Here is a 26,910-nt window from a genome sequence, read left to right as displayed (position 1 = left end):
CACGTCTTAAGCTAAAGGGAAACCACAAGGGTCGACTGTAAACGCAGGATATTTTTTCTCTTTACTTATTCGTTTAGGTTGGCTGATTAGCAAGTGTGCATTCGAAAATTTACAACCCTAAAGTCTTTAAAATCATCAAGTTAGGCGCAGCTATTTTTTTCGCTGTTCGCTGTCTGCGCTCATATCCGATGTTGAGTAACAACGTTGAGTTTTTTACTGAAGATTTTCTTAACTTAAAACCTGGTATAACTGTGACTGTCGTGCGCGTTTTAAAGTCGCCGCTATTTTTATGTAATGATAGTTTACGCAAAATTATTCTCTATAAGCATATTCTAAGACCAAGTGTTTAGTGCGCATTTGGCACAACTTATTTTCTCTCAAGCGCAGCTTGTATTTTAGCTGACTTGGCACAAAGGTCGGCGCAGATGTTGCGCTAATCGTGGCATAATAACACCCGGGAAAAGCATTCTTTGCTTAGTATTGCAGGTGGCAAAAGGTGTGATTGTAATTTAGCGCAGTCCCGTACATTTTTTGAAACTGCGCTGCTGATAGTCGAAGCATGATTCTACCAAAATCAATCACATATATTTCAGGGTCTTGTTTTAGTTTTTGGCTTTTTTGTTTTTAGCTTTTTTGAAGTTAACACACATCAATCAGTTACGCAGCTAGCGCCTGGCAGGAGTGTTGAAGACGCACGTGTTCGCTTTGCGTCCAAGGTTCGCTTTGTTGGTTGCAATTGGGTGTTTTTGATTATTTTACCCTATTTATGACATCATTATTCATTAACGTCAGACGGAAAGTAGGGTAAGCGAATCATAAAACCCGGCACTCAAGAGTTATGAGTAGGGATGTTCAAAGTAGAATACCAAGGTATTCTGGAATAATAGGTTTCGAATCTAGAATAACGAATCCAGAATATCGAATCCTAGTATAATTTTATTAAATTATTTAACCTCGAATTTGTTTGGGGAAGGGATTTTTTGCTAACATGTGTACATTATAATAAAAAAAATCTTCCATATGTTTAACATTCTTAACAACTGTCATTTGAAGCAGTTGTGTAAACTGTAATATGTCCACTGTCCAGGTTGTTGCCAAAACTTATATTTTTGCCAATAGTGAGTACAATGCAACACCGAACACAGAACTCTTTAGCAATTCGGCCCTGTTTTTAAAGCATTGTTGGGTTTTTGTGCTTCTTTTTTTGACTAAAATGATCTGTTATGCAGTCAAATAATGTACTGCAAAGAATAAGTTACTATTGACATAACGAATACTGGACAATTACTGTATAACCTCGCTGAATATTGGCCTAAAGTTGACCTTAAGTAACCCTATAGGCTAGAGCGCATTTGGTTACATCCAGCACCTCTTACAACGTAATGTTACGTTTGCAACTTAACGCATTTGGGAAATTGGGAACTCCCCACCTGAAATTGCACGTTGGTCGCTCGCCCAATAATGCTTGATTGACACCTAATTATTAGACGAACGTTATCGCGAGACGCGGTAATTGGTCGCCCGACTGACGCTACACTAACTGGCTACATTTAGCAATCACTATAAATTGGTCGCCGCAGCGACTGGCCAACTTACCACACGCGTCGGTCGGCGGTAAAACGTTAAATTATATCGGTTCCAATTACCCGAAATAAACGGCAGAATTGGATTCGATATTCTACTTTGAACATCTCTAGTTATGAGCGACCAGTTTTTAACGATAAAAGTACCAATTATGAATGACAATTTTTATCTTTTATTACCTATTTTGGTTAAAATAGTTGCAAAAAATCAACAACTTAGCTTGTTGTGGTTAAAACGGTTAAACAATCACAAATTTGTTAAAAGTTGCCACATTTCACTTCTCCAACTAACCTAGGAGTTTTTTTTTATTTATCACGGTTTACTTAAACATTAAAAACATGGCGAATTTTTATTCAACACTGACAAAAATATATTTTAAAATCACCTTTTCCTGTGTTAAAGTTAAATAAGCATGGATGAAATGCTGAAATTATTTTAACATCTGATCGGCAGCGTACTACCCTATCATTGGACAAATACCGATACAACAAACTCATGTTGGTAATATGCTCACAAACCCTAATTATTAAATAACGCTGATAGCAAATTGGGTGTAAGAAACATTTATGGAAGCAAATTACCTTGACTCTGTGGTTTTGATCTCCCAACATTTCCTTTTGAAGTGCTTTGATGTTTGACGTCATCACTCTTAGACGAAGCTTGACATGAAACACAACAATTAGTGACACAATTTAACAATAATTATGTTTAAAACTGAAGTGCTAAAGTTTATCACAGAGCTGCGTTGTAGTCGGTTATGTTAGCGCCTATTTACTAAACCATCCCGAGAACGATTTGGCACCGGGATTACATATTTCCCTTAAATGATGCCAATCGATTAATTGCTGCTTTCACACAGGCCGTTTCCATATAAGGTTTTACTGGTATTGTGGCTAAATATTTGTCATTTTACACACAATCAGCGGCAAAAGCATTGGACGACCAGCTGCCAGTGCCATTGATGTTTTTATATTATAAGCTACCAAAAAACACGTAATATGAAATTTCTTTTACCGAACGTGTAGCTCCACCTAGTGCAACGATTAGGGAAATTAAAATGTTTAACCACTTTACGCACTATTTAGCACTCTAACCAGAATATTGCGCTATCCGTAACATTACTTTTTTTGTAACATACATATTAAATTGCCTTTTTTAAATTAATTTGCCTTTTTTTTTAAATTCATCAGCAATAACACGCGGTTACGTTTGTTATTAATTCAGAACCGATAAATGTCACGGGTTTTCGTCACTTAAAAGTTGTATGACACGCTTAGCCAAGTGTTGTGTGCTATAGTCGAGTATTTTGTCGTACCATCACAGAAACAACACAACGCTACACTTTGTTTGCATGCCAAACTGTTTAAACAAATGACTGAACATGCGGCTTCAGCAAACTTTTATACCACGCCAGTCAAGAAAGCATTTAGTTAAACCCTTTCAGTAACAATCAGTGGTCAATTGTCAAGGGACAATTATCACCTTTTCTGTTTTAATGTACGTTACATGTTCTCCTATCACAGCGAAATAAAAAACACACATCGAATATGTTATGAAATTTATATTTACCTAAAGTGAAGCCCTACGTAGTGCAACGTTTAGGCATAAGTAAAACTGTTATGCGATTTGAAAACATATTTTCATATGTATTAGCCATCTGACAAATCCGTATCATCACTGTTTAGTTACATGTGAATTGACACATTTATTTTTCATATAGTCATGGTTTATTCACGAGGCAAACACATTTTTATGAGGCTAGCAAACTTTAACGGACGTAATATGCAATAGTGATAAGAAGCCCACATAATAATGATTTTTCATTATGTTTAGGCCTAACCATGCAAAATTTAGGTAGATGTCGCATTATTATTATTACAACAAAAAAACGTTGAGTTTTTCAACTGAAGATTCTCTTAAAACGCGGTATAACTGTGACTGTCGTGCGCGTTTCAAAGTCGCCATTTTTAAAAAAATGATAGTTACCGCAGAATTATTCTCTATAAGCATATTCTAAGACCACGTGTTTAGTGTTCAATTGACCCAACCTAGCGCTAATTGTGGCATAATAACACCCGGTAAATGTCACGGTCTTGGTTTAGTTTCTCGCCTTAAGTTAATTGTTGCAAAACAAGCGGTTTTGCAGCTGGCGCCTGGCAGGAGTGTCAACGACGCACGCGTTCGCTTTGCGTCTAAGTACGGAATTCCCTAAACTGAAAATTCGGGACCGCCTTTTTGGATTTCTGGATACGCCCCTATTTAATCGAATCATAAAACCCGGCAGTCATGAGTTATGACCGACCAGTTTTCAAGGATGAAAGTACAAGTTTTGAATGACAATTTTAATCTTTTATTACCTATTTTGATTAAAATAGTTAAAAAAAATCAAACAAATTATCTTGTTGTGGTTAAACAATAAAAACTAGACGGGGGTGCGGTTGTTGTATATTTTGTCAGGGGGTATATTGTCAGGGCTTAGTGTTTATTTTTATTTAGTTTTAATTTTTTTTTGAAATTGATTTTATTTATTTATTTTTTTTTTTTCAATTTTATTTTTCATATTCATTTTTTAATTTTTATTTTTTATTTTTTTTGTGTGTTTTTTATTTTTATTTTATTTTTTTTTTTTATTTAATATTTTTTTTATTTTACACTGTTTATTTTTTAATATTTTGTATTTTGTATTGTGTATTTTATATTATATATTTCATATTTTGTTTTTTATTTTCCTTAACTTGTTTCTGCAAGCAAAAACAGATATGGGCCGAAAACTTCCCCACTTTGATGCGAAAGGGGTTCAAATATGGCGTAGTATTTGGGGAATGATCGAAACATATATTTGATAAATAGAATTTGCGTAGATAATGTACATGGCCATTTTATTACATTTTGGCCAGAGCTTACGTGTTTGAAAACCAAATATTATCATTCTCCTCAAGACTTAAAATGGTTTAACGCCTATGGTTTGCAATACTTTTGCAAACTTTTACTCGGTAAATTTTTACCATGGCTTGGTCCGAGCAATCACTGTTAAAACAGACTTTAAATCTGTAGTTTTAAACAATATGAAACACACTATGTGCCTAATACGCAAACTATTAAATCGAAAGTTTTGCTAGTTGTTTAGGCCTGATATTGGTATGTTGGTTGGAGCAACATGCACAACAGGTGCTAACAGAGAGGCGTACACTGCCTTAAGATTTCGCATTTAAATTTGCGGCGGTAAATACACCCTATTGACACTTGATTATTAGGCGAAGCTTATCGCAAAGTAATTGGTCGCCCCAAAAAATGCTGACGCCGCATTTAAAGCAAGCATTATAAATGAGTCGCCGTTATTCTGCTTTGAACATCTCTACTCGCAATGCTTCCCTCCGTTAATTGTACGGTGGGTGAAACTTTATTCACGGCCTTACCTCTTTGTGTATTACCGCAACAATACGATGAAATACGATTTGGAGAATATTGGAAAAATCGTATTTGGAGAATATTTGCTATTTGCACCTGTATAGTATGTTACTCCAATCCAACATATCAACACACAATTTTAAGTTGTGTAGGCCTGGTGTTGATATGTTGGATTAGAGTTGCCACCAGATTTCGCATTTAAATTTGCGGCGCCTTTGATGCGAAAGGGGTTCAAATATGGCGTAGAATTTGGGGAATGATCGAAACATATATTTGATAAATAGAATTTACTTAGATAATGCATATGGCTATTTTATTAAATTTTGACCAGCTTACGTGTTTGAAAATCAAATATTATCATTCTCTTAAAGACTAAAAATGGTTTAACGCCTATGGTTTGCTATACTTTTGCAAACTTTCACTAGGTAATTTTTTACCATAGCTTGGTCCGAGCAATCACTGTTAAAACAGGCTTTAAATCTGTCGTTTCAAACAATATGAAAAACACTATTACGTGCCTAATACGCAAACTATTAAATCGAAAGTTTTGCTAGATAAGTTTAGGCCTGATGTTGGTATGCTGGTTGGAGCAAGATGCACAACAGGTGCTAACAGAGAGGCGTAGACTGCCTTAAGATTTCGCATTTAAACTTGCGGCGGTAAATACACCCTATTGACACTTAATTATTAGGCGAAGCTTATCGCGATGTAATTGGTCGCCCCAAAAAATGCTGACGCCGCATTTAAAGCAAGCATTATAAATGTGTCGCCGATATTCTGCCTTGAACATCCCTACTCGAAATGCTTCCCTCCGTTAATTGTACGGTGGGTGAAACTTTATTCACGGCCTTACCTCTTTGTGTATTACCGCGACAATACGATGAAATACGATTTGGAGAATATTGAAAACATCGTATTTGGAGAATATTTGCTATTTGCACCTGTTCTGTATGTTACTCCAATCCAACATATCTACACACAATTATAAGTTGTGTATAATAATATAATAACTTATGGCTTTGAAGCGAAGGGGGTTCAAATATGGCGTAGATTTTGGCAAATGATCGAAACATACATTTGATCAATAAAAATTTACGTAGATAATGCTTACGGCCATGTTATCACATTTTGGTCAGCTAGCATGTTTAAAAAGTCAATATTTTCATTCTCTCTAAATGATTTAACGTCTGTGGTTTGCTATACTTTTTCCAACTTTTACTGTGTAAATTTTTACCATGCCTTGGTCTGAGCAATCACTGTTGAAACAGAGTTTAAATCTGTAGTTTTGAGCAATATGCAAACACGTTTATGTGCCTAATAAGCCACGTTTTATATTGAAAGTTTTGCCAATTTAAATCCAATAAACGCAAGATTTATTTATTTATGACGCCATGTTATGACGTAGCTTTGTAACGTCGTCGTTAAGAATGCGTTAAACTTAAGCTTTTTGTTGTTGCGGCCCTTGTATAATTATATTTGCTTAGACCTGGTGTTGATATGTTTGAATGGTGCAACAATTACAACATGTGCTAACAGAGATGTGTACACTGCCTGTAGGATTCGCATTTAAATTTGTGGTGGTAAAATAATTTGTGTTGTAAGAGCAATAGGTTTTTTTACTTAGAGAGGCCTCTTTATGAAAGGCAAGTCGCATGTGCATAGTTTTACTAGGCAAGCCACTTCCAACACAAATGTTGCACGCGCGGGACAATAGGGCGCAGCAGGGATGCCAGCAGCCGCCTCGTCGCGACGCGAGCTGGACAAAGCAAGCGAATATGAACGAATTCTGTATGAAAGTTTTTCTGCTGCTAGATGGCTGTCGTTAGCTACAAAGTGCTAAAACGCAATATTTCAGGTTTTTACCCCCCAAGCAAAGGCCCCTGGGAGTGCAGCCTCATAAACTTTTACAAAGCACCTACATACCACTCTACGCCATGTCTGAAAATTTGAAGGTTCTACGATGTCTACTTTTTCTATAAAGCTTCGGACAAAAGTCGGTCTGAAACAAACCATAGGAAACCATAGGAAACCAAAAAAGAACTAGACGGGGGTGCGGTTGTTGTATATTTTGTCAGGGGGTATATTGTCAGGGCTTAGTGTTTATTTTTATTTAGTTTTAATTTTTTTTTGAAATTGATTTTATTTATTTATTTATTTTTTTTCAATTTTATTTTTCATATTCATTTTTTAATTTTTATTTTTGATTTTTTTTGTGTTTTTTATTTTTATTTTTTTATTTTTTTTTTTATTTAATATTTTTTTTATTTTACACTTTTTATTTTTTAATATTTTGTATTTCGTATTGTGTATTTTATATTATATATTTCATATTTTTTTTTTTTTTTTTTTGAACTTGTTTCTGCAAGCAAAAACAGATATGGGCCGAAAACTTCCCCACTTTGATGCGAAAGGGGTTCAAATATGGCGTAGTATTTGGGGAATGATCGAAACATATATTTGATAAATAGAATTTGCGTAGATAATGTACATGGCCATTTTATTACATTTTGGCCAGAGCTTACGTGTTTGAAAACCAAATATTATCATTCTCCTCAAGACTTAAAATGGTTTAACGCCTATGGTTTGCAATACTTTTGCAAACTTTTACTCGGTAAATTTTTACCATGGCTTGGTCCGAGCAATCACTGTTAAAACAGACTTTAAATCTGTAGTTTTAAACAATATGAAACACACTATTATGTGCCTAATACGCAAACTATTAAATCGAAAGTTTTGCTAGTTGTTTAGGCCTGATGTTGGTATGTTGGTTGGAGCAACATGCACAACAGGTGCTAACAGAGAGGCGTATACTGCCTTAAGATTTCGCATTTAAATTTGCGGCGGTAAATACACCCTATTGACACTTGATTATTAGGCGAAGCTTACCGCAAAGTAATTGGTCGCCCCAAAAAATGCTGACGCCGCATTTAAAGCAAGTATTATAAATGAGTCGCCGATATTCTGCTTTGAACATCTCTACTCGCAATGCTTCCCTCCGTTAATTGTACGGTGGGTGAAACTTTATTCACGGCCTTACCTCTTTGTGTATTACCGCAACAATACGATGAAATACGATTTGGAGAATATTGGAAAAATCGTATTTGGAGAATATTTGCTATTTGCACCTGTATAGTATGTTACTCCAATCCAACATATCAACACACAATTTTAAGTTGTGTAAGCCTGGTGTTGATATGTTGGATTAGAGTTGCCACCAGATTTCGCATTTAAATTTGCGGCGCCTTTGATGCGAAAGGGGTTCAAATATGGCGTAGAATTTGGGGAATGATCGAAACATATATTTGATAAATAGAATTTACTTAGATAATGCATATGGCTATTTTATTAAATTTTGACCAGCTTACGTGTTTGAAAATCAAATATTATCATTCTCTTAAAGACTAAAAATGGTTTAACGCCTATGGTTTGCTATACTTTTGCAAACTTTCACTAGGTAATTTTTTACCATAGCTTGGTCCGAGCAATCACTGTTAAAACAGGCTTTAAATCTGTCGTTTCAAACAATATGAAAAACACTATTACGTGCCTAATACGCAAACTATTAAATCGAAAGTTTTGCTAGATAAGTTTAGGCCTGATGTTGGTATGCTGGTTGGAGCAAGATGCACAACAGGTGCTAACAGAGAGGCGTAGACTGCCTTAAGATTTCGCATTTAAACTTGCGGCGGTAAATACACCCTATTGACACTTAATTATTAGGCGAAGCTTATCGCGAAGTAATTGGTCGCCCGAAAAAATGCTGACGCTGCATTTAAAGCAAGCATTATAAATGTGTCGCCGATATTCTGCTTTGAACATCTCTACTCGCAATGCTTCCCTCCGTTAATTGTACGCTGGGTGAAACTTTATTCACGGCCTTACCTCTTTGTGTATTACCGCGACAATACGATGAAATACGATTTGGAGAATATTGGAAACATCGTATTTGGAGAATATTTGCTATTTGCACCTGTTCTGTATGTTACTCCAATCCAACATATCTACACACAATTATAAGTTGTGTATAATAATATAATAAATTATGGCTTTGAAGCGAAGGGGGTTCAAATATGGCGTAGATTTTGGCAAATGATCGAAACATACATTTGATCAATAAAAATTTACGTAGATAATGCTTACGGCCATGTTATTACATTTTGGTCAGCTAGCATGTTTAAAAAGTCAATATTTTCATTCTCTCTAAATGATTTAACGTCTATGGTTTGCTATACTTTTTCCAACTTTTACTGTGTAAATTTTTACCATGCCTTGGTCTGAGCAATCACTGTTGAAACAGAGTTTAAATCTGTAGTTTTGAGCAATATGCAAACACGTTTATGTGCCTAATAAGCCACGTTTTATATTGAAAGTTTTGCCAATTTAAATCCAATAAACGCAAGATTTATTTATTTATGACGCCATGTTATGACGTAGCTTTGTAACGTCGTCGTTAAGAATGCGTTAAACTTAAGCTTTTTGTTGTTGCGGCCCTTGTATAATTATATTTGCTTAGACCTGGTGTTGATATGTTTGAATGGTGCAACAATTACAACATGTGCTAACAGAGATGTGTACACTGCCTGTAGGATTCGCATTTAAATTTGCGGTGGTAAAATATTTTGTGTTGTAAGAGCAATAGGTTTTTTTACTTAGAGAGGCCTCTTTATGAAAGGCAAGTCGCATGTGCATAGTTTTACTAGGCAAGCCACTTCCAACACAAATGTTGCACGCGCGGGACAATAGGGCGCAGCAGGGATGCCAGCAGCCGCCTCGTCGCGACGCGAGCTGGACAAAGCAAGCGAATATGAACGAATTCTGTATGAAAGTTTTTCTGCTGCTAGATGGCTGTCGTTAGCTACAAAGTGCTAAAACGCAATATTTCAGGTTTTTACCCCCCAAGCAAAGGCCCCTGGGAGTGCAGCCTCATAAACTTTTACAAAGCACCTACATACCACTCTACGCCATGTCTGAAAATTTGAAGGTTCTACGATGTCTACTTTTTCTATAAAGCTTCGGACAAAAGTCGGTCTGAAACAAACCATAGGAAACCATAGGAAACCATAGGAAACCATAGGAAACCAAAAAAGAACTAGACGGGGGTGCGGTTGTTGTTTATTTTGTCAGGGGGTATACTTTCAAGGTTTAGTGTTATTTTTTTTTAATTTTTAATTTTTTTTTTTTTTCAATTTTTTTTTTAATATTTTTGATTGACTTAATTATTTATTTTTATTTTTCAATATTTTTATTTTTTAATGTTTTTATTTTTATTATTTATTTTTTTTATTTATTTTTTTTTATTTTTGTTTTAATTTTTAATTTTTTATGTTTTATTTTTATTTTCATTTTTTTTTTTATTTAATACTTTTTATTTTTTAATATTTTGTATTGTGTATTTTATATTATATATTTTGTTTTTCATTTTCCTTAACTTGTTTCTGCAAGCAAAAACAGATATGGGCCGAAAAATTCCCCACTTAAGCCTTTGATGCGAAAGGGATTCAAATATGGCGTAGATTTTGGGAAATGATCGAAACATATATTTGATAAATAGAATTTACGTAGATAGTGTGTATGGCCATTTTATTACATTTTGGCCAGCTTACGTGTTTGAAAAACAAATATTATCATTCTCCCAAAGACTTAAAATGGTTTAACGCCTATGGTTTGCTATACTTTTGCAAACTTTTACTCGGTAAATTTTTACCATGGCTTGGTCCGAGCAATCACTGTTAAAACAGACTTTAAATCTGTAGTTTTAAACAATATGAAACACACTATTATGTTCTCAATACGCAAACTATTAAATCGAAAGTTTTGCTAGTTGTTTAGGCCTGATGTTGGTAGGTTGGTTGGAGCAACATGCACAACAGGTGCTAACAGAGAGGCGTACACTGCCTTAAGATTTCGCATTTAAATTTGCAGCGGACACTTGATTATTAGGCGAAGCTTATCGCAAAGTAATTGGTCGCCCGAAAAAATGCTGACGCTGCATTTAAAGCAAGCATTATAAATGTGTCGCCGATATTCTGCTTTGAACATCTCTACTCGCAATGCTTCCCTCCGTTAATTGTACGCTGGGTGAAACTTTATTCACGGCCTTACCTCTTTGTGTATTACCGCGACAATACGATGAAATACGATTTGGAGAATATTGGAAACATCGTATTTGGAGAATATTTGCTATTTGCACCTGTTCTGTATGTTACTCCAATCCAACATATCTACACACAATTATAAGTTGTGTATAATAATATAATAACTTATGGCTTTGAAGCGAAGGGGGTTCAAATATGGCGTAGATTTTGGCAAATGATCGAAACATACATTTGATCAATAAAAATTTCGGTAGATAATGCTTACGGCCATGTTATTACATTTTGGTCAGCTAGCATGTTTAAAAAGTCAATATTTTCATTCTCTCTAAATGATTTAACGTCTATGGTTTGCTATACTTTTTCCAACTTTTACTGTGTAAATTTTTACCATGCCTTGGTCTGAGCAATCACTGTTGAAACAGAGTTTAAATCTGTAGTTTTGAGCAATATGCAAACACGTTTATGTGCCTAATAAGCCACATTTTATATTGAAAGTTTTGCCAATTTAAATCCAATAAACGCAAGATTTATTTATTTATGACGCCATGTTATGACGTAGCTTTGTAACGTCGTCGTTAAGAATGCGTTAAACTTAAGCTTTTTGTTGTTGCGGCCCTTGTATAATTATATTTGCTTAGACCTGGTGTTGACATGTTTGAATGGTGCAACAATTACAACATGTGCTAACAGAGATGTGTACACTGCCTGTAGGATTCGCATTTAAATTTGCGGTGGTAAAATATTTTGTGTTGTAAGAGCAATAGGTTTTTTTACTTAGAGAGGCCTCTTTATGAAAGGCAAGTCGCATGTGCATAGTTTTACTAGGCAAGCCACTTCCAACACAAATGTTGCACGCGCGGGACAATAGGGCGCAGCAGGGATGCCAGCAGCCGCCTCGTCGCGACGCGAGCTGGACAAAGCAAGCGAATATGAACGAACTCTGTATGAAAGTTTTTCTGCTGCTAGATGGCTGTCGTTAGCTACAAAGTGCTAAAACGCAATATTTCAGGTTTTTACCCCCCAAGCAAAGGCCCCTGGGAGTGCAGCCTCATAAACTTTTACAAAGCACCTACATACCACTCTACGCCATGTCTGAAAATTTGAAGGTTCTACGATGTCTACTTTTTCTATAAAGCTTCGGACAAAACTCGGTCTGAAACAAACCATAGGAAACCATAGGAAACCATAGGAAACCATAGGAAACCATAGGAAACCATAGGAAACCAAAAAAGAATAACGGCAAAAACAAGATATGTCCCGAAAATAAATTTTCGGCCCATATAATAACGGCAAAAACAAGATATGTCCCGAAAATAAATTTTCGGCCCATATAACTAGACGGGGGTGCGGTTGTTGTATAATTTGTCAGGGGGTATATTTTCAGGGCTTAGTGTTTATTTTCAATTTTTACTTTATTTTAATTTTTTATTCTTTTTTTTTTTAATTTTTTTTTTTAATATTTTGTATTGTGCACTTTATATTATATATTTTGTTTTTCATTTTCCTTAACATGTTTCTGCAAGCAAAAACAGATATGGGCCGAAAACTTCCCCATTTACAATATGCCTTTGATGCGAAAGGGGTTCAAATATGGCGTAGAATTTGGCGAATGATCGAAACATATATTTGAAAAATAGAATTTACGTACATAATGCGTATGGCCATTTTATTACATTTTGACCAGCTTACGTGTTTGAAAATCAAATATTATCATTCTCTTAAAGACTAAAAATGGTTTAACGCCTATGGTTTGCTATACTTTTGCAAACTTTTACTCGGTAATTTTTTACCATGGCTTGGTCCGAGCAATCACTGTTAAAACAGGCTTTAAATCTGTAGTTTCAAACAATATGAAAAACACTATTATGTTCTCAATACGCAAACTATTAAATCGAAAGTTTTGCTAGATGTTTAGGCCTGATGTTGGTATGTTGGTTGGAGCAACATGCACAACAGGTGCTAACAGAGAAGCGTAGACTGCCTCAAGATTTCGCATTCAAACTTGCGGCGGTGAATACACCCTATTGACACTTAATTATTAGGCGAAGCTTATCGCAAAGTAATTGGTCGCCCGAAAAAAAGCTAACGCTGCATTATAAGCAAGCATTAAAATGAGTCGCCAATATTCTGCTTTGAACATCTCTACTCGCAATGCTTCCCTCCGTTAATTGTACGGTGGGTGAAACTTTATTCACGGCCTTACCTCTTTGTGTATTACCGCGACAATACGATAAATACGATTTGGAGAATATTGGAAAAATCGTATTTGGAGAATATTTGCTATTTGCACCTGTTCTGTATGTTACTCCAATCAAACATATCAACACACAATTATAAGTTGTGTATAATAATATAATAACTTATGGCTTTGAAGCGAAAGGGGTTCAAATATGGCGTAGATTTGGTAAATGATCGAAACATATATTTGATCAATAAAAATTTACGTAGATAATGCTTACGGCCATGTTATTACATTTTGGTCAGCTAGCATGTTTAAAAAGCCAATATTTTCATTCTCTCTAAATGATTAAAGTCTATGGTGTGCTATACTTTTTCCAACTTTTACTGGGTAAATTTTTACCATGCCTTGGAATGAGCAATCACTGTTGAAACAGAGTTTAAATCTGTAGTTTTGAGCAATATGCAAACACGTTTATGTGCCTAATAAGCCACGTTTTATATTGAAAGTTTTGCCAATTTAAATCCAATAAACGCAAGATTTATTTATTTATGGCGCCATGTTATGACGTAACTTTGTAACGTCGTCGTTAAGAATGCGTTAAACTTAAGCTTTTTGTTGTTGCGGCCCTTGTATAATTATATTTGTTTAGGCCTGGTGTTGATATGTTTGAATGGTGCAACAATTACAACAGGTGCTAACAGAGATGTGTACACTGCCTCAAGGATTCGCATTTAAATTTGCGGTGGTAAAATATTTTGTGTTGTAAGAGCAATAGGTTTTTTTACTTAGAGAGGCCTCTTTATGAAAGGCAAGTCGCATGCGCCTAGTTTTACTAGGCAAGCCACTTCGAACAAAAACGTTGCACGCGCAGGACAATGAGGCACAGCAGGGATGCCAGCAGCCGCCTCGTCGCGACGCGAGCTGAATAAAGCAAGTGAATAAAAGCATTCTGTATTGAAGTTTTTCTGCCGCTAGATAGTAGTAGATAGCTGTTATGAACTAAAACGATGACGTAACACTTTTGTTTTTTGTCCCCCAATTGGAGGTGCCTAGAGATGCAGCCTCATAAACCTCTACATAGCACCGTCATAACACTTTACGCCATGTCTGAAAAATTGAAGGTTCTACGATGTCTACTTTTTCTATAAAGCTTCGGACAAAAATCGGTCTGAAACATACCATAGGAAACCATAGGAAACCAAAAAAGAATAACGGCAAAAACAAGATATGTCCCGAAAATAAATTTTCGGCCCATATAATAACGGCAAAAACAAGATATGTCCCGAAAATAAATTTTCGGCCCATATAACTAGACGGGGGTGCGGTTGTTGTATATTTTGTCAGGGGTATATTGTCAGGGCTTAGTGTTTATTTTTATTTAGTTTTAATTTTTTTTTTAAATTGATTTTATTTATTTATTTTTTTTTTTTCAATTTTTTTTTTCATATTCATTTTTTAATTTTTATTTTTTATTTTTTTTGTGTGTTTTTTATTTTTATTTTTTTATTTTTTTTTTTATTTAATATTTTTTTTATTTTACACTTTTTTATTTTTTAATATTTTGCATTTTGTATTGTGTATTTTATATTATATATTTCATATTTTGTTTTTCATTTTCCTTAACTTGTTTCTGCAAGCAAAAACAGATATGGGCCGAAAACTTCCCCACTTAAAATATGCCTTTGATGCGAAAGGGATTCAAATATGGCGTAGTATTTGGGGAATGATCGAAACATATATTTGATAAATAGAATTTGCGTAGATAATGTACATGGCCATTTTATTACATTTTGGCCAGAGCTTACGTGTTTGAAAACCAAATATTATCATTCTCCTCAAGACTTAAAATGGTTTAACGCCTATGGTTTGCAATACTTTTGCAAACTTTTACTCGGTAAATTTTTACCATGGCTTGGTCCGAGCAATCACTGTTAAAACAGACTTTAAATCTGTAGTTTTAAACAATATGAAACACACTATTATGTGCCTAATACGCAAACTATTAAATCGAAAGTTTTGCTAGTTGTTTAGGCCTGATATTGGTATGTTGGTTGGAGCAACATGCACAACAGGTGCTAACAGAGAGGCGTACACTGCCTTAACATTTCGCATTTAAATTTGCGGCGGTAAATACACCCTATTGACACTTGATTATTAGGCGAAGCTTATCGCAAAGTAATTGGTCGCCCCAAAAAATGCTGACGCCGCATTTAAAGCAAGCATTATAAATGAGTCGCCGATATTCTGCTTTGAACATCTCTACTCGCAATGCTTCCCTCCGTTAATTGTACGGTGGGTGAAACTTTATTCACGGCCTTACCTCTTTGTGTATTACCGCAACAATACGATGAAATACGATTTGGAGAATATTGGAAAAATCGTATTTGGAGAATATTTGCTATTTGCACCTGTATAGTATGTTACTCCAATCCAACATATCAACACACAATTTTAAGTTGTGTAGGCCTGGTGTTGATATGTTGGATTAGAGTTGCCACCAGATTTCGCATTTAAATTTGCGGCGCCTTTGATGCGAAAGGGGTTCAAATATGGCGTAGAATTTGGGGAATGATCGAAACATATATTTGATAAATAGAATTTACTTAGATAATGCATATGGCTATTTTATTAAATTTTGACCAGCTTACGTGTTTGAAAATCAAATATTATCATTCTCTTAAAGACTAAAAATGGTTTAACGCCTATGGTTTGCTATACTTTTGCAAACTTTCACTAAGTAATTTTTTACCATAGCTTGGTCCGAGCAATCACTGTTAAAACAGGCTTTAAATCTGTCGTTTCAAACAATATGAAAAACACTATTACGTGCCTAATACGCAAACTATTAAATCGAAAGTTTTGCTAGATAAGGTTAGGCCTGATGTTGGTATGCTGGTTGGAGCAAGATGCACAACAGGTGCTAACAGAGAGGCGTACACTGCCTTAAGATTTCGCATTTAAACTTGCGGCGGTAAATACACCCTATTGACACTTAATTATTAGGCGAAGCTTATCGCGAAGTAATTGGTCGCCCCAAAAAATGCTGACGCCGCATTTAAAGCAAGCATTATAAATGTGTCGCCGATATTCTGCCTTGAACATCCCTACTCGAAATGCTTCCCTCCGTTAATTGTACGGTAGGTGAAACTTTATTCACGGCCTTACCTCTTTGTGTATTACCGCGACAATACGATGAAATACGATTTGGAGAATATTGGAAACATCGTATTTGGAGAATATTTGCTATTTGCACCTGTTCTGTATGTTACTCCAATCCAACATATCTACACACAATTATAAGTTGTGTATAATAATATAATAACTTATGGCTTTGAAGCGAAGGGGGTTCAAATATGGCGTAGATTTTGGCAAATGATCGAAACATACATTTGATCAATAAAAATTTACGTAGATAATGCTTACGGCCATGTTATTACATTTTGGTCAGCTAGCATGTTTAAAAAGTCAATATTTTCATTCTCTCTAAATGATTTAACGTCTATGGTTTACTATACTTTTTCCAACTTTTACTGTGTAAATTTTTACCATGCCTTGGTCTGAGCAATCACTGTTGAAACAGAGTTTAAATCTGTAGTTTTGAGCAATATGCAAACACGTTTATGTGCCTAATAAGCCACGTTTTATATTGAAAGTTTTGCCAATTTAAATCCAATAAACGCAAGATTTATTTATTTATGACGCCATGTTATGACGTAGCTTTGTAACTTCGTCGTTAAGAATGCGTTAAACTTAAGCTTTTTGTTGTTGCGGCCCTTGTATAATTATATTTGCTTAGACCTGGTGTTGATATGTTTGAATGGTGCAACAATTACAACATGTGCTAACAGAGATGTGTACACTGCCTGTAGGATTCGCATTTAAATTTGCGGTGGTAAAATATTTTGTGTTGTAAGAGCAATAGGTTTTTTTACTTAGAGAGGCCTCTTTATATAAGGCAAGTCGCATGTGCATAGTTTTACTAGGCAAGCCACTTCCAACACAAATGTTGCACGCGCGGGACAATAGGGCGCAGCAGGGATGCCAGCAGCCGCCTCGTCGCGACGCGAGCTGGACAAAGCAAGCGAATATGAACGAATTCTGTATGAAAGTTTTTCTGCTGCTAGATGGCTGTCGTTAGCTACAAAGTGCTAAAACGCAATATTTCAGGTTTTTACCCCCCAAGCAAAGGCCCCTGGGAGTGCAGCCTCATAAACTTTTACAAAGCACCTACATACCACTCTACGCCATGTCTGAAAATTTGAAGGTTCTACGATGTCTACTTTTTCTATAAAGCTTCGGACAAAAGTCGGTCTGAAACAAACCATAGGAAACCAAAAAAGAACTAGACGGGGGTGCGGTTGTTGTATATTTTGTCAGGGGATATATTTTCGGGGCTTAGTGTTTATTTTCAATTTTCACTTTATTTTAATTTTTTTTTTTTTTAATTTTTTTTTTTAATATTTTGTATTGTGTACTTTATATTATATATTTTGTTTTTCATTTTCCTTAACTTGTTTCTGCAAGCAAAAACAGATATGGGCCGAAAACTTCCCCACTTAAAATATGCCTTTGATGCGAAAGGGGTTCAAATATGGCGTAGAATTTGGGGAATGATCGAAACATATATTTGATAAATAGAATTTACTTAGATAATGCATATGGCTATTTTGTTAAATTTTGACCAGCTTACGTGTTTGAAAATCAAATATTATCATTCTCTTAAAGACTAAAAATGGTTTAACGCCTATGGTTTGCTATACTTTTGCAAACTTTCACTAGGTAATTTTTTACCATAGCTTGGTCCGAGCAATCACTGTTAAAACAGGCTTTAAATCTGTCGTTTCAAACAATATGAAAAACACTATTACGTGCCTAATACGCAAACTATTAAATCGAAAGTTTTGCTAGATAAGTTTAGGCCTGATGTTGGTATGCTGGTTGGAGCAAGATGCACAACAGGTGCTAACAGAGAGGCGTAGACTGCCTTAAGATTTCGCATTTAAACTTGCGGCGGTAAATACACCCTATTGACACTTAATTATTAGGCGAAGCTTATCGCGAAGTAATTGGTCGCCCCAAAAAATGCTGACGCCGCATTTAAAGCAAGCATTATAAATGTGTCGCCGATATTCTGCCTTGAACATCCCTACTCGAAATGCTTCCCTCCGTTAATTGTACGGTGGGTGAAACTTTATTCACGGCCTTACCTCTTTGTGTATTACCGCGACAATACGATGAAATACGATTTGGAGAATATTGGAAACATCGTATTTGGAGAATATTTGCTATTTGCACCTGTTCTGTATGTTACTCCAATCCAACATATCTACACACAATTATAAGTTGTGTATAATAATATAATAACTTATGGCTTTGAAGCGAAGGGGGTTCAAATATGGCGTAGATTTCGGCAAATGATCGAAACATACATTTGATCAATAAAAATTTACGTAGATAATGCTTACGGCCATGTTATTACATTTTGGTCAGCTAGCATGTTTAAAAAGTCAATATTTTCATTCTCTCTAAATGATTTAACGTCTATGGTTTGCTATACTTTTTCCAACTTTTACTGTAAAAATTTTTACCATGCCTTGGTCTGAGCAATCACTGTTGAAACAGAGTTTAAATCTGTAGTTTTGAGCAATATGCAAACACGTTTATGTGCCTAATAAGCCACGTTTTATATTGAAAGTTTTGCCAATTTAAATCCAATAAACGCAAGATTTATTTATTTATGACGCCATGTTATGACGTAGCTTTGTAACGTCGTCGTTAAGAATGCGTTAAACTTAAGCTTTTTGTTGTTGCGGCCCTTGTATAATTATATTTGCTTAGACCTGGTGTTGATATGTTTGAATGGTGCAACAATTACAACATGTGCTAACAGAGATGTGTACACTGCCTGTAGGATTCGCATTTAAATTTGCGGTGGTAAAATATTTTGTGTTGTAAGAGCAATAGGTTTTTTTACTTAGAGAGGCCTCTTTATGAAAGGCAAGTCGCATGTGCATAGTTTTACTAGGCAAGCCACTTCCAACACAAATGTTGCACGCGCGGGACAATAGGGCGCAGCAGGGATGCCAGCAGCCGCCTCGTCGCGACGCGAGCTGGACAAAGCAAGCGAATATGAACGAATTCTGTATGAAAGTTTTTCTGCTGCTAGATGGCTGTCGTTAGCTACAAAGTGCTAAAACGCAATATTTCAGGTTTTTACCCCCCAAGCAAAGGCCCCTGGGAGTGCAGCCTCATAAACTTTTGCAAAGCACCTACATACCACTCTACGCCATGTCTGAAAATTTGAAGGTTCTACGATGTCTACTTTTTCTATAAAACTTTGGACAAAACTCGGTCTGAAACATACCATAGGAAACCATAGGAAACCAAAAAAGAACTAGACGGGGGTGCGGTTGTTGTATATTTTGTCAGGGGATATATTTTCAGGGCTTGGTGTTTATTTTCAATTTTTACTTTATATTAATTTTTTTTTTTTTTTTTTTTTTTTTAATATTTTGTATTGTGTACTTTATATTATATATTTTGTTTTTCATTTTCCTTAACTTGTTTCTGCAAGCAAAAACAGATATGGGCCGAAAACTTCCCCACTTAAAATATGCCTTTGATGCGAAAGGGGTTCAAATATGGCGTAGAATTTGGGGAATGATCGAAACATATATTTGATAAATAGACTTTACTTAGATAATGCATATGGCTATTCTATTAAATTTTGACCAGCTTACGTGTTTGAAAATCAAATATTATCATTCTCTTAAAGACTAAAAATGGTTTAACGCCTATGGTTTGCTATACTTTTGCAAACTTTCACTAGGTAATTTTTTACCATAGCTTGGTCCGAGCAATCACTGTTAAAACAGGCTTTAAATCTGTCGTTTCAAACAATATGAAAAACACTATTACGTGCCTAATACGCAAACTATTAAATCGAAAGTTTTGCTAGATAAGTTTAGGCCTGATGTTGGTATGCTGGTTGGAGCAAATTGCACAACAGGTGCTAACAGAGAGGCGTAGACTGCCTTAAGATTTCGCATTTAAACTTGCGGCGGTAAATACACCCTATTGACACTTAATTATTAGGCGAAGCTTATCGCGAAGTAATTGGTCGCCCCAAAAAATGCTGACGCTGCATTTAAAGCAAGCATTATAAATGTGTCGCCGATATTCTGCTTTGAACATCTCTACTCGCAATGCTTCCCTCCGTTAATTGTACGGTGGGTGAAACTTTATTCACGGCCTTACCTCTTTGTGTATTACCGCGACAATACGATGAAATACGATTTGGAGAATATTTGCTATTTGCACCTGTTCTGTATGTTACTCCAATCCAACATATCTACACACAATTATAAGTTGTGTATAATAATATAATAACTTATGGCTTTGAAGCGAAGGGGGTTCAAATATGGCGTAGATTTTGGCAAATGATCGAAACATACATTTGATCAATAAAAATTTACGTAGATAATGCTTACGGCCATGTTATTACATTTTGGTCAGCTAGCATGTTTAAAAAGTCAATATTTTCATTCTCTCTAAATGATTTAACGTCTATGGTTTGCTATACTTTTTCCTACTTTTACTGTGTAAATTTTTACCATGCCTTGGTCTGAGCAATCACTGTTGAAACAGAGTTTAAATCTGTAGTTTTGAGCAATATGCAAACACGTTTATGTGCCTAATAAGCCACGTTTTATATTGAAAGTTTTGCCAATTTAAATCCAATAAACGCAAGATTTATTTATTTATGACGCCATGTTATGACGTAGCTTTGTAACGTCGTCGTTAAGAATGCGTTAAACTTAAGCTTTTTGTTGTTGCGGCCCTTGTATAATTATATTTGCTTAGACCTGGTGTTGATATGTTTGAATGGTGCAACAATTACAACATGTGCTAACAGAGATGTGTACACTGCCTGTAGGATTCGCATTTAAATTTGCGGTGGTAAAATATTTTGTGTTGTAAGAGCAATAGGTTTTTTTACTTAGAGAGGCCTCTTTATGAAAGGCAAGTCGCATGTGCATAGTTTTACTAGGCAAGCCACTTCCAACACAAATGTTGCACGCGCGGGACAATAGGGCGCAGCAGGGATGCCAGCAGCCGCCTCGTCGCGACGCGAGCTGGACAAAGCAAGCGAATATGAGCGAATTCTGTATGAAAGTTTTTCTGCTGCTAGATGGCTGTCGTTAGCTACAAAGTGCTAAAACGCAATATTTCAGGTTTTTACCCCCCAAGCAAAGGCCCCTGGGAGTGCAGCCTCATAAACTTTTACAAAGCACCTACATACCACTCTACGCCATGTCTGAAAATTTGAAGGTTCTACGATGTCTACTTTTTCTATAAAGCTTCGGACAAAACTCGGTCTGAAACATACCATAGGAAACCAAAAAAGAATAGCGGCAAAAACAAGATATGTCCCGAAAATAAATTTTCGGCCCATATAATAACGGCAAAAACAAGATATGTCCCGAAAATAAATTTTCGGCCCATATAATAACGGCAAAAACAAGATATGTCCCGAAAATAAATTTTCGGCCCATATAATTTGTTAAAAGTTGCCACAATCCATTTCTCCAACTTACCAAGGATTTCTCTCACAAATCACAGTTTAATTAACAATTAAAAACATGGGAATATTTCATTCAACACTGACAAAAATAGCTTTTAAAAATCACCTTTTCCTGTGTTAAAGTTAAATAACCATGGATGAAATGCTGAATTTCATTTAACATCCGATCGGCAGCGTACTACCCTATCATTGGACAAATACCAATACAACAAACTCATGTTGGTGATATGCTCGGAGGTGCAGTGTTATCGGAAATCCTAATATTAAATAACGCTGATAGCAAATTGGATGTAAGAAAACATGCATGGAAGCAAATTACCTTGACTCTGTGGTTTTGATCTCCCAACATTTCCTTTTGAAGTGCTTTTCTTGACGTCATCACTCTTAGATGGAGCTTAACATAAAACACAACAATTAGTGACACAATGATAAACAGAAGTTCTTAACTTAATCAGAGAGCTGCAAACAATCTGCAACTGCATTACGTTACGTTGGAGCCGGTTATGTTAGCGCCTATTTACTAAACCATTCCGAGAAAGATGTGGCGCCGGAAATTATTTGTTAGGGCCGACCATCACCTTCGCTAAGTATTAATAGTGTTGCCACTACAATTAACACTGACTGTATCCTTAAAAAGTTTTATTTTAAATGTGTATTTCGATAACCTATTTTGGACACAATACAGAACATTACCTTTCGGTTACATGTGACATTGCCACAACTATGTTTTCATCGGTTATAAAGCGAGATATGAACACACTGACACGTTATGGGTCAACATAATATGTAATGGTGATTAACAGGAAACAACTTGATGGCCACCCGAGAACGATTTGGCACCGGGATTACATATCCCTTAAATGATGCCAATCGATTAATTGCTGCTTTCACACAGGCCGTTTCCATGTGAGGTTTTACTGGTATTGTGGGAAATCCAATCTGCGGCTAAAAGCATAGGGATGACCAGTGGCCAGTGCCGTTGCTGTTTTACTATTATAAGCTCATACCAAATAACACATAACACGAAATATCTTTTACCGAACATGTAGCTCCACGTAGTGCAACGATTAGAAAAATTAAAATGTTTAAACACTTTCACACTATTTAGCACTCTAGCCAGGATCTAACTAGTCTATCCGTAACATTATTTTTGTGTAACATATTAAATTGCCTTTTATAAATCATCAGCAATAACACGCGGTTACGTTTGTTAATAATTCAGGACCGATAAATGTCTCGGGGTTTCGTCACTTAAAAGTTGTATTACACGCTTAGCCAAGTGTTGTGTCCTATAGTCGAGTATTTTGTCGTACCATTACAGAAACAATACAACGCCGCACTTTGTTTGCATGCCAAACTGTTCAAACAAATGGCTGAACAGGCGGCTTCAGCAAACTTTTATATTACGCCAGTCGAGAAAGCATTTAGTTAAACCCTTTCAGCCACAATCAGTGGTCAATAGTCAAAAGGAAAATCATCACCTTTTCTGTTCTACAATGTACGTTACATGTTGTTCCATCACAGCGAAATAATACACATCAAATATGTTGTGGAATTTATATTTACCGAAAGTGTAGCTACGTAGTGCAACGTTTAGGCATAAGTAAAACTGTTATGCGATTTGAAAACATATTTTCATATTTATTAGCGCTCTGACGAATCCGTAACATCACTTTTCGGTTACATGTGAATTGACACATTCATTTTTCATAGTCATGGTCTATCCACGAGGCAAACTTTAACGGACGTAATATGCAATACCGGTAGTGATAAGGAGCCCGCATCATAATGATTTTTTATGTATAGGCCTTAGCACGCAAAATTTAGATAGATTTCGCATTATTTTGCGTTTTTTTTACGTTGAATGCAGTTTGGTAGTGCATAACATTGCTTTTTGGGTACATACTTTTTTGCATTCTACACAAAACTGTGTATAAAGAGTAATTTAATAATACTCTTTAATTTAAAAATGCAAACAGTCAAGGAACGACCAACGCCTTTGCTCTTTTACAAAAGGCTACACGTGAACGCCAAAAACACATCACATATATGAAATTTATCCTTACCGATCGTATAGCGCCATGTATAGTGCAACGTTCCAAGTAAAGACTTTCAGTTTAAAACTTCTTTCAGTTTGTTTAAATTGTTTAAACAGGACAGAATTCGCAAAATATCGCGTTTGTTGTCGCAGTTTGAACGGTAAGCAATTTATATTTTAAACGGTTTACGGCTTTGTCTGACGTTGGACGCAGCTTTTTCGTAACAGTAAAAATAAATTCATGTCATCACTTAGCTATTTTTATTTTTAAACATGGATTTTTTTTACGTTGTACGCCATTTGGTACCGGGTTTACGTGTTTGCTTAATTATTACACAATTCGAACAAATACTGCTGCTACACGTCACGGGTCGTATCCTAAACATACTTTGATCCGCGAGAAAAAATTGACAGTGATTTACGCCAAAGCTCAATGGCTTTTTACTGTTACGTGTCCATTAACACTTTAAACACCTAAATCGATCAATTGCCATAAGCCATATCTCAGAGTTCTTATTATCACTAAGTTATGTTAGGAATAGATAAATAGGATGTTAGACCAGCGCGTTCTAGCTTTCGCATAGTTAAATGTTTTATTGGTTGCATAATGTATTATTTTATGAAGTAATGATTTGCGTGTGATCACGAGTTTTCGTCAAGTACTGTCACTGCGTTTCCCTCTGACATTTAACCTATAATTTGTGAACAGTCTGTTGTGGGGGCGCTGGTAATTAAGGTACGTAATGCGACCCATTTCTTGTGTAAATATTTAGTTGCCCTTTCAATCTATGGACGCGTGAAGTTATTTCTCGCGTGACGCTTGGAAAGACCGTTATTAACTGACGCTCTTGAGAGAGCGTTGATTTTTGTGTAAGATTACATGGAGAAGCAGTTAGATTGTGTGTATATATTGTATGAAATTTCTGTCCATAGTTCAGTTGATTCTAGTAAGCTATCTCGGTTTGATGCTATGTTTTTTGTTTAGATTGAACATAGCTTTTGTAATTCGTAATTATTGTCCAAGGTGCGGTAACACTTAATAAACTGTAGGTTCTTTTTTTTCTTTCGTAGCTGTAAAAATAACTGTAAAAAAAGTCTTGGTGGTTAGTTTGTTAGTGGCGGCTTTTCGAATAGTTTATAATACGCGGCTTTAAAAAACTTACTCTGGCCTAATGTAAAATTTCCATTTACTGACCGTGTATCATTTACGTTGATTTAACAAATTATGGCGCGTATTGCAGGTGTAATGTATTATATATAGCAGGGGTACAAGCTTAACTATTTTGTGTGGCATTTACTGACCGTGTAATGTAGTGCACCTTTAAAGACAGTGATATATAATAGTGACGAAGAGCCCACAGCATTAAAGATTGTTTTATTTTGTTAAACCACGCAAAAGTCAGGTTGATTTCACAAATTATCGCGCGTATTGCGGGTGTAGTGTATTTATATAGCAGGTACACAACTATGCATTATTGACTAGTCTTTTATCACTCAGAAAATCTATTTAACCTGGGCAACGCTGGGTATTTAATCTTGTAACAACAATAAAACAATATTTACCAGCTTTTTGTAATCCAATGTGCGAGGCCGTGACGGTACTTTCCTGTATGGTGGTACTTTCCTGAATGTTGGTGGTTTCCTGGATATTGGTACTTTCCAGTATGTTGGTACTTTCCTGTATGTTGGTACTTTCCTGGATGTTGGTACTTTCCTGTATGTTGGTACTTTCTTGTATGTTGGTACTTTCTTGTATGTTGGTACTTTGATTGAAGTTCAGGTTTGATAGAGTCGGATGTATAACTGTTCCAGCTGGAAATGCAAGTACATAGTTGTGTTATTACATATAGTGGCTTAATACAACACTTTAGGATAAAATATGAAACATTGTGGCATATAATGTACCTACTCTGATGCCAATGTGATAAAACATCACATACGATATTGATTCTGGTGATTTTGCGGCCCACTGTTGTTTGCATTTCCTTGTAATGGCTCTTACATTAACCAATTTGCTCGACACTGAAATAGATAAATAGCCCAAAACTTACGTTTCCCTTCCATTGTTACTGTGGGGGAATTTGGGGCTTCCCTAAATGGTGGAAGGAAACTTGACAGACTTGTCAGTTGTTCAGCTGTTTGGTGAGGTCGTCTTAACTTCTTGGAAATTGCCCTTTTTTCTCTCTCTAATCGAGAATCCTTTTCATTTACGCTTTCCAAAGATTTTCCAACTAAAATGTTTAATACAGAAACCATAATATAGTTACCGACTGTTAGTAGTAAGATTGCAAAATTACCTTCTATGGCAGTTGGTCTTTTTGTTGGGTTTCCATTCCAGCATTTCTGCATCAGTTTAATCATAAGAGAGACGATGTTTCGATCTCTGTCGTTTGTCAAAGAGGCTTTAACCTCTTCTACTTTGGCAATATCTGGTTTGATGCCGGCTAAAATTTTAGCACCAATGATTGACAGCTTGGTTCCTGAATACACTTTTGTTCTGGTCGTCAATTCATACAAGATCATGCCCAAACTGCCAATAACAATAGGAATGGGGTTACAACATTTCCTAATATGGTTATTTTTAAACAAATTTATAATGTAATTGCAAGAAATAAATCAGAAACAAGCCATGTAGGAAAATGCAATTATGTTTTAACCGGGTATATAGAATAGTTCGTTAAAATAAAAATCTTGCATGTTGATTTTTTATATAAATATGTATTATTCACTATTCAGTGTAGGATACACATACACTGTATAATTTGTATTCCATCATTTTGCAGCCTTGTAAATATTTAATGGTACGCAATAATAATTTGTCAGATTGAAAGTACCGGAAACTGCTTGTTTTAAATGATACTGCCACCAAGAGTGTCCACGTTTGGACTGTTGTTTATATGTAACCAAGCGCGTAGCGTGACCGTTTCAAAGTGGGGTGTTCCGAATTTCCAACCTAGGGAATTCCCCTATTTGCGGTCTGACGTGAGTAATGACGTCATAAAACAGTGACCGGTGTAAC

General features: G+C 35.7%; 1 protein-coding gene across 1 annotated transcript in view; it reads right to left on the bottom strand.

Annotated features, from left to right (window-relative positions):
* The window catches only part of LOC146163134 (uncharacterized), a 35,781-nt gene that overhangs the window by 4,958 nt on the left and 3,913 nt on the right, over positions 1–26,910 (bottom strand). Inside the window, exons 4-7 of the mRNA XM_083382910.1 lie at positions 26,189–26,421; positions 25,943–26,122; positions 25,455–25,703; positions 22,173–22,247 (exon numbers count right to left, since the gene is read on the bottom strand). Of these exons, the coding sequence (XP_083239036.1) occupies positions 22,173–22,247; positions 25,455–25,703; positions 25,943–26,122; positions 26,189–26,421 (737 nt within the window). The remainder of the gene's footprint in view (positions 1–22,172; positions 22,248–25,454; positions 25,704–25,942; positions 26,123–26,188; positions 26,422–26,910) is intronic.

This window comes from Ascidiella aspersa, chromosome 2 (genome assembly GCF_963924565.1).
Source record: "Ascidiella aspersa chromosome 2, kaAscAspe10.2, whole genome shotgun sequence".
Lineage (NCBI taxonomy): Eukaryota > Metazoa > Chordata > Ascidiacea > Phlebobranchia > Ascidiidae > Ascidiella > Ascidiella aspersa.
Note: the sequence above shows the minus strand (reverse complement) of the source record. Positions and strands in the feature narration are given on the sequence as shown.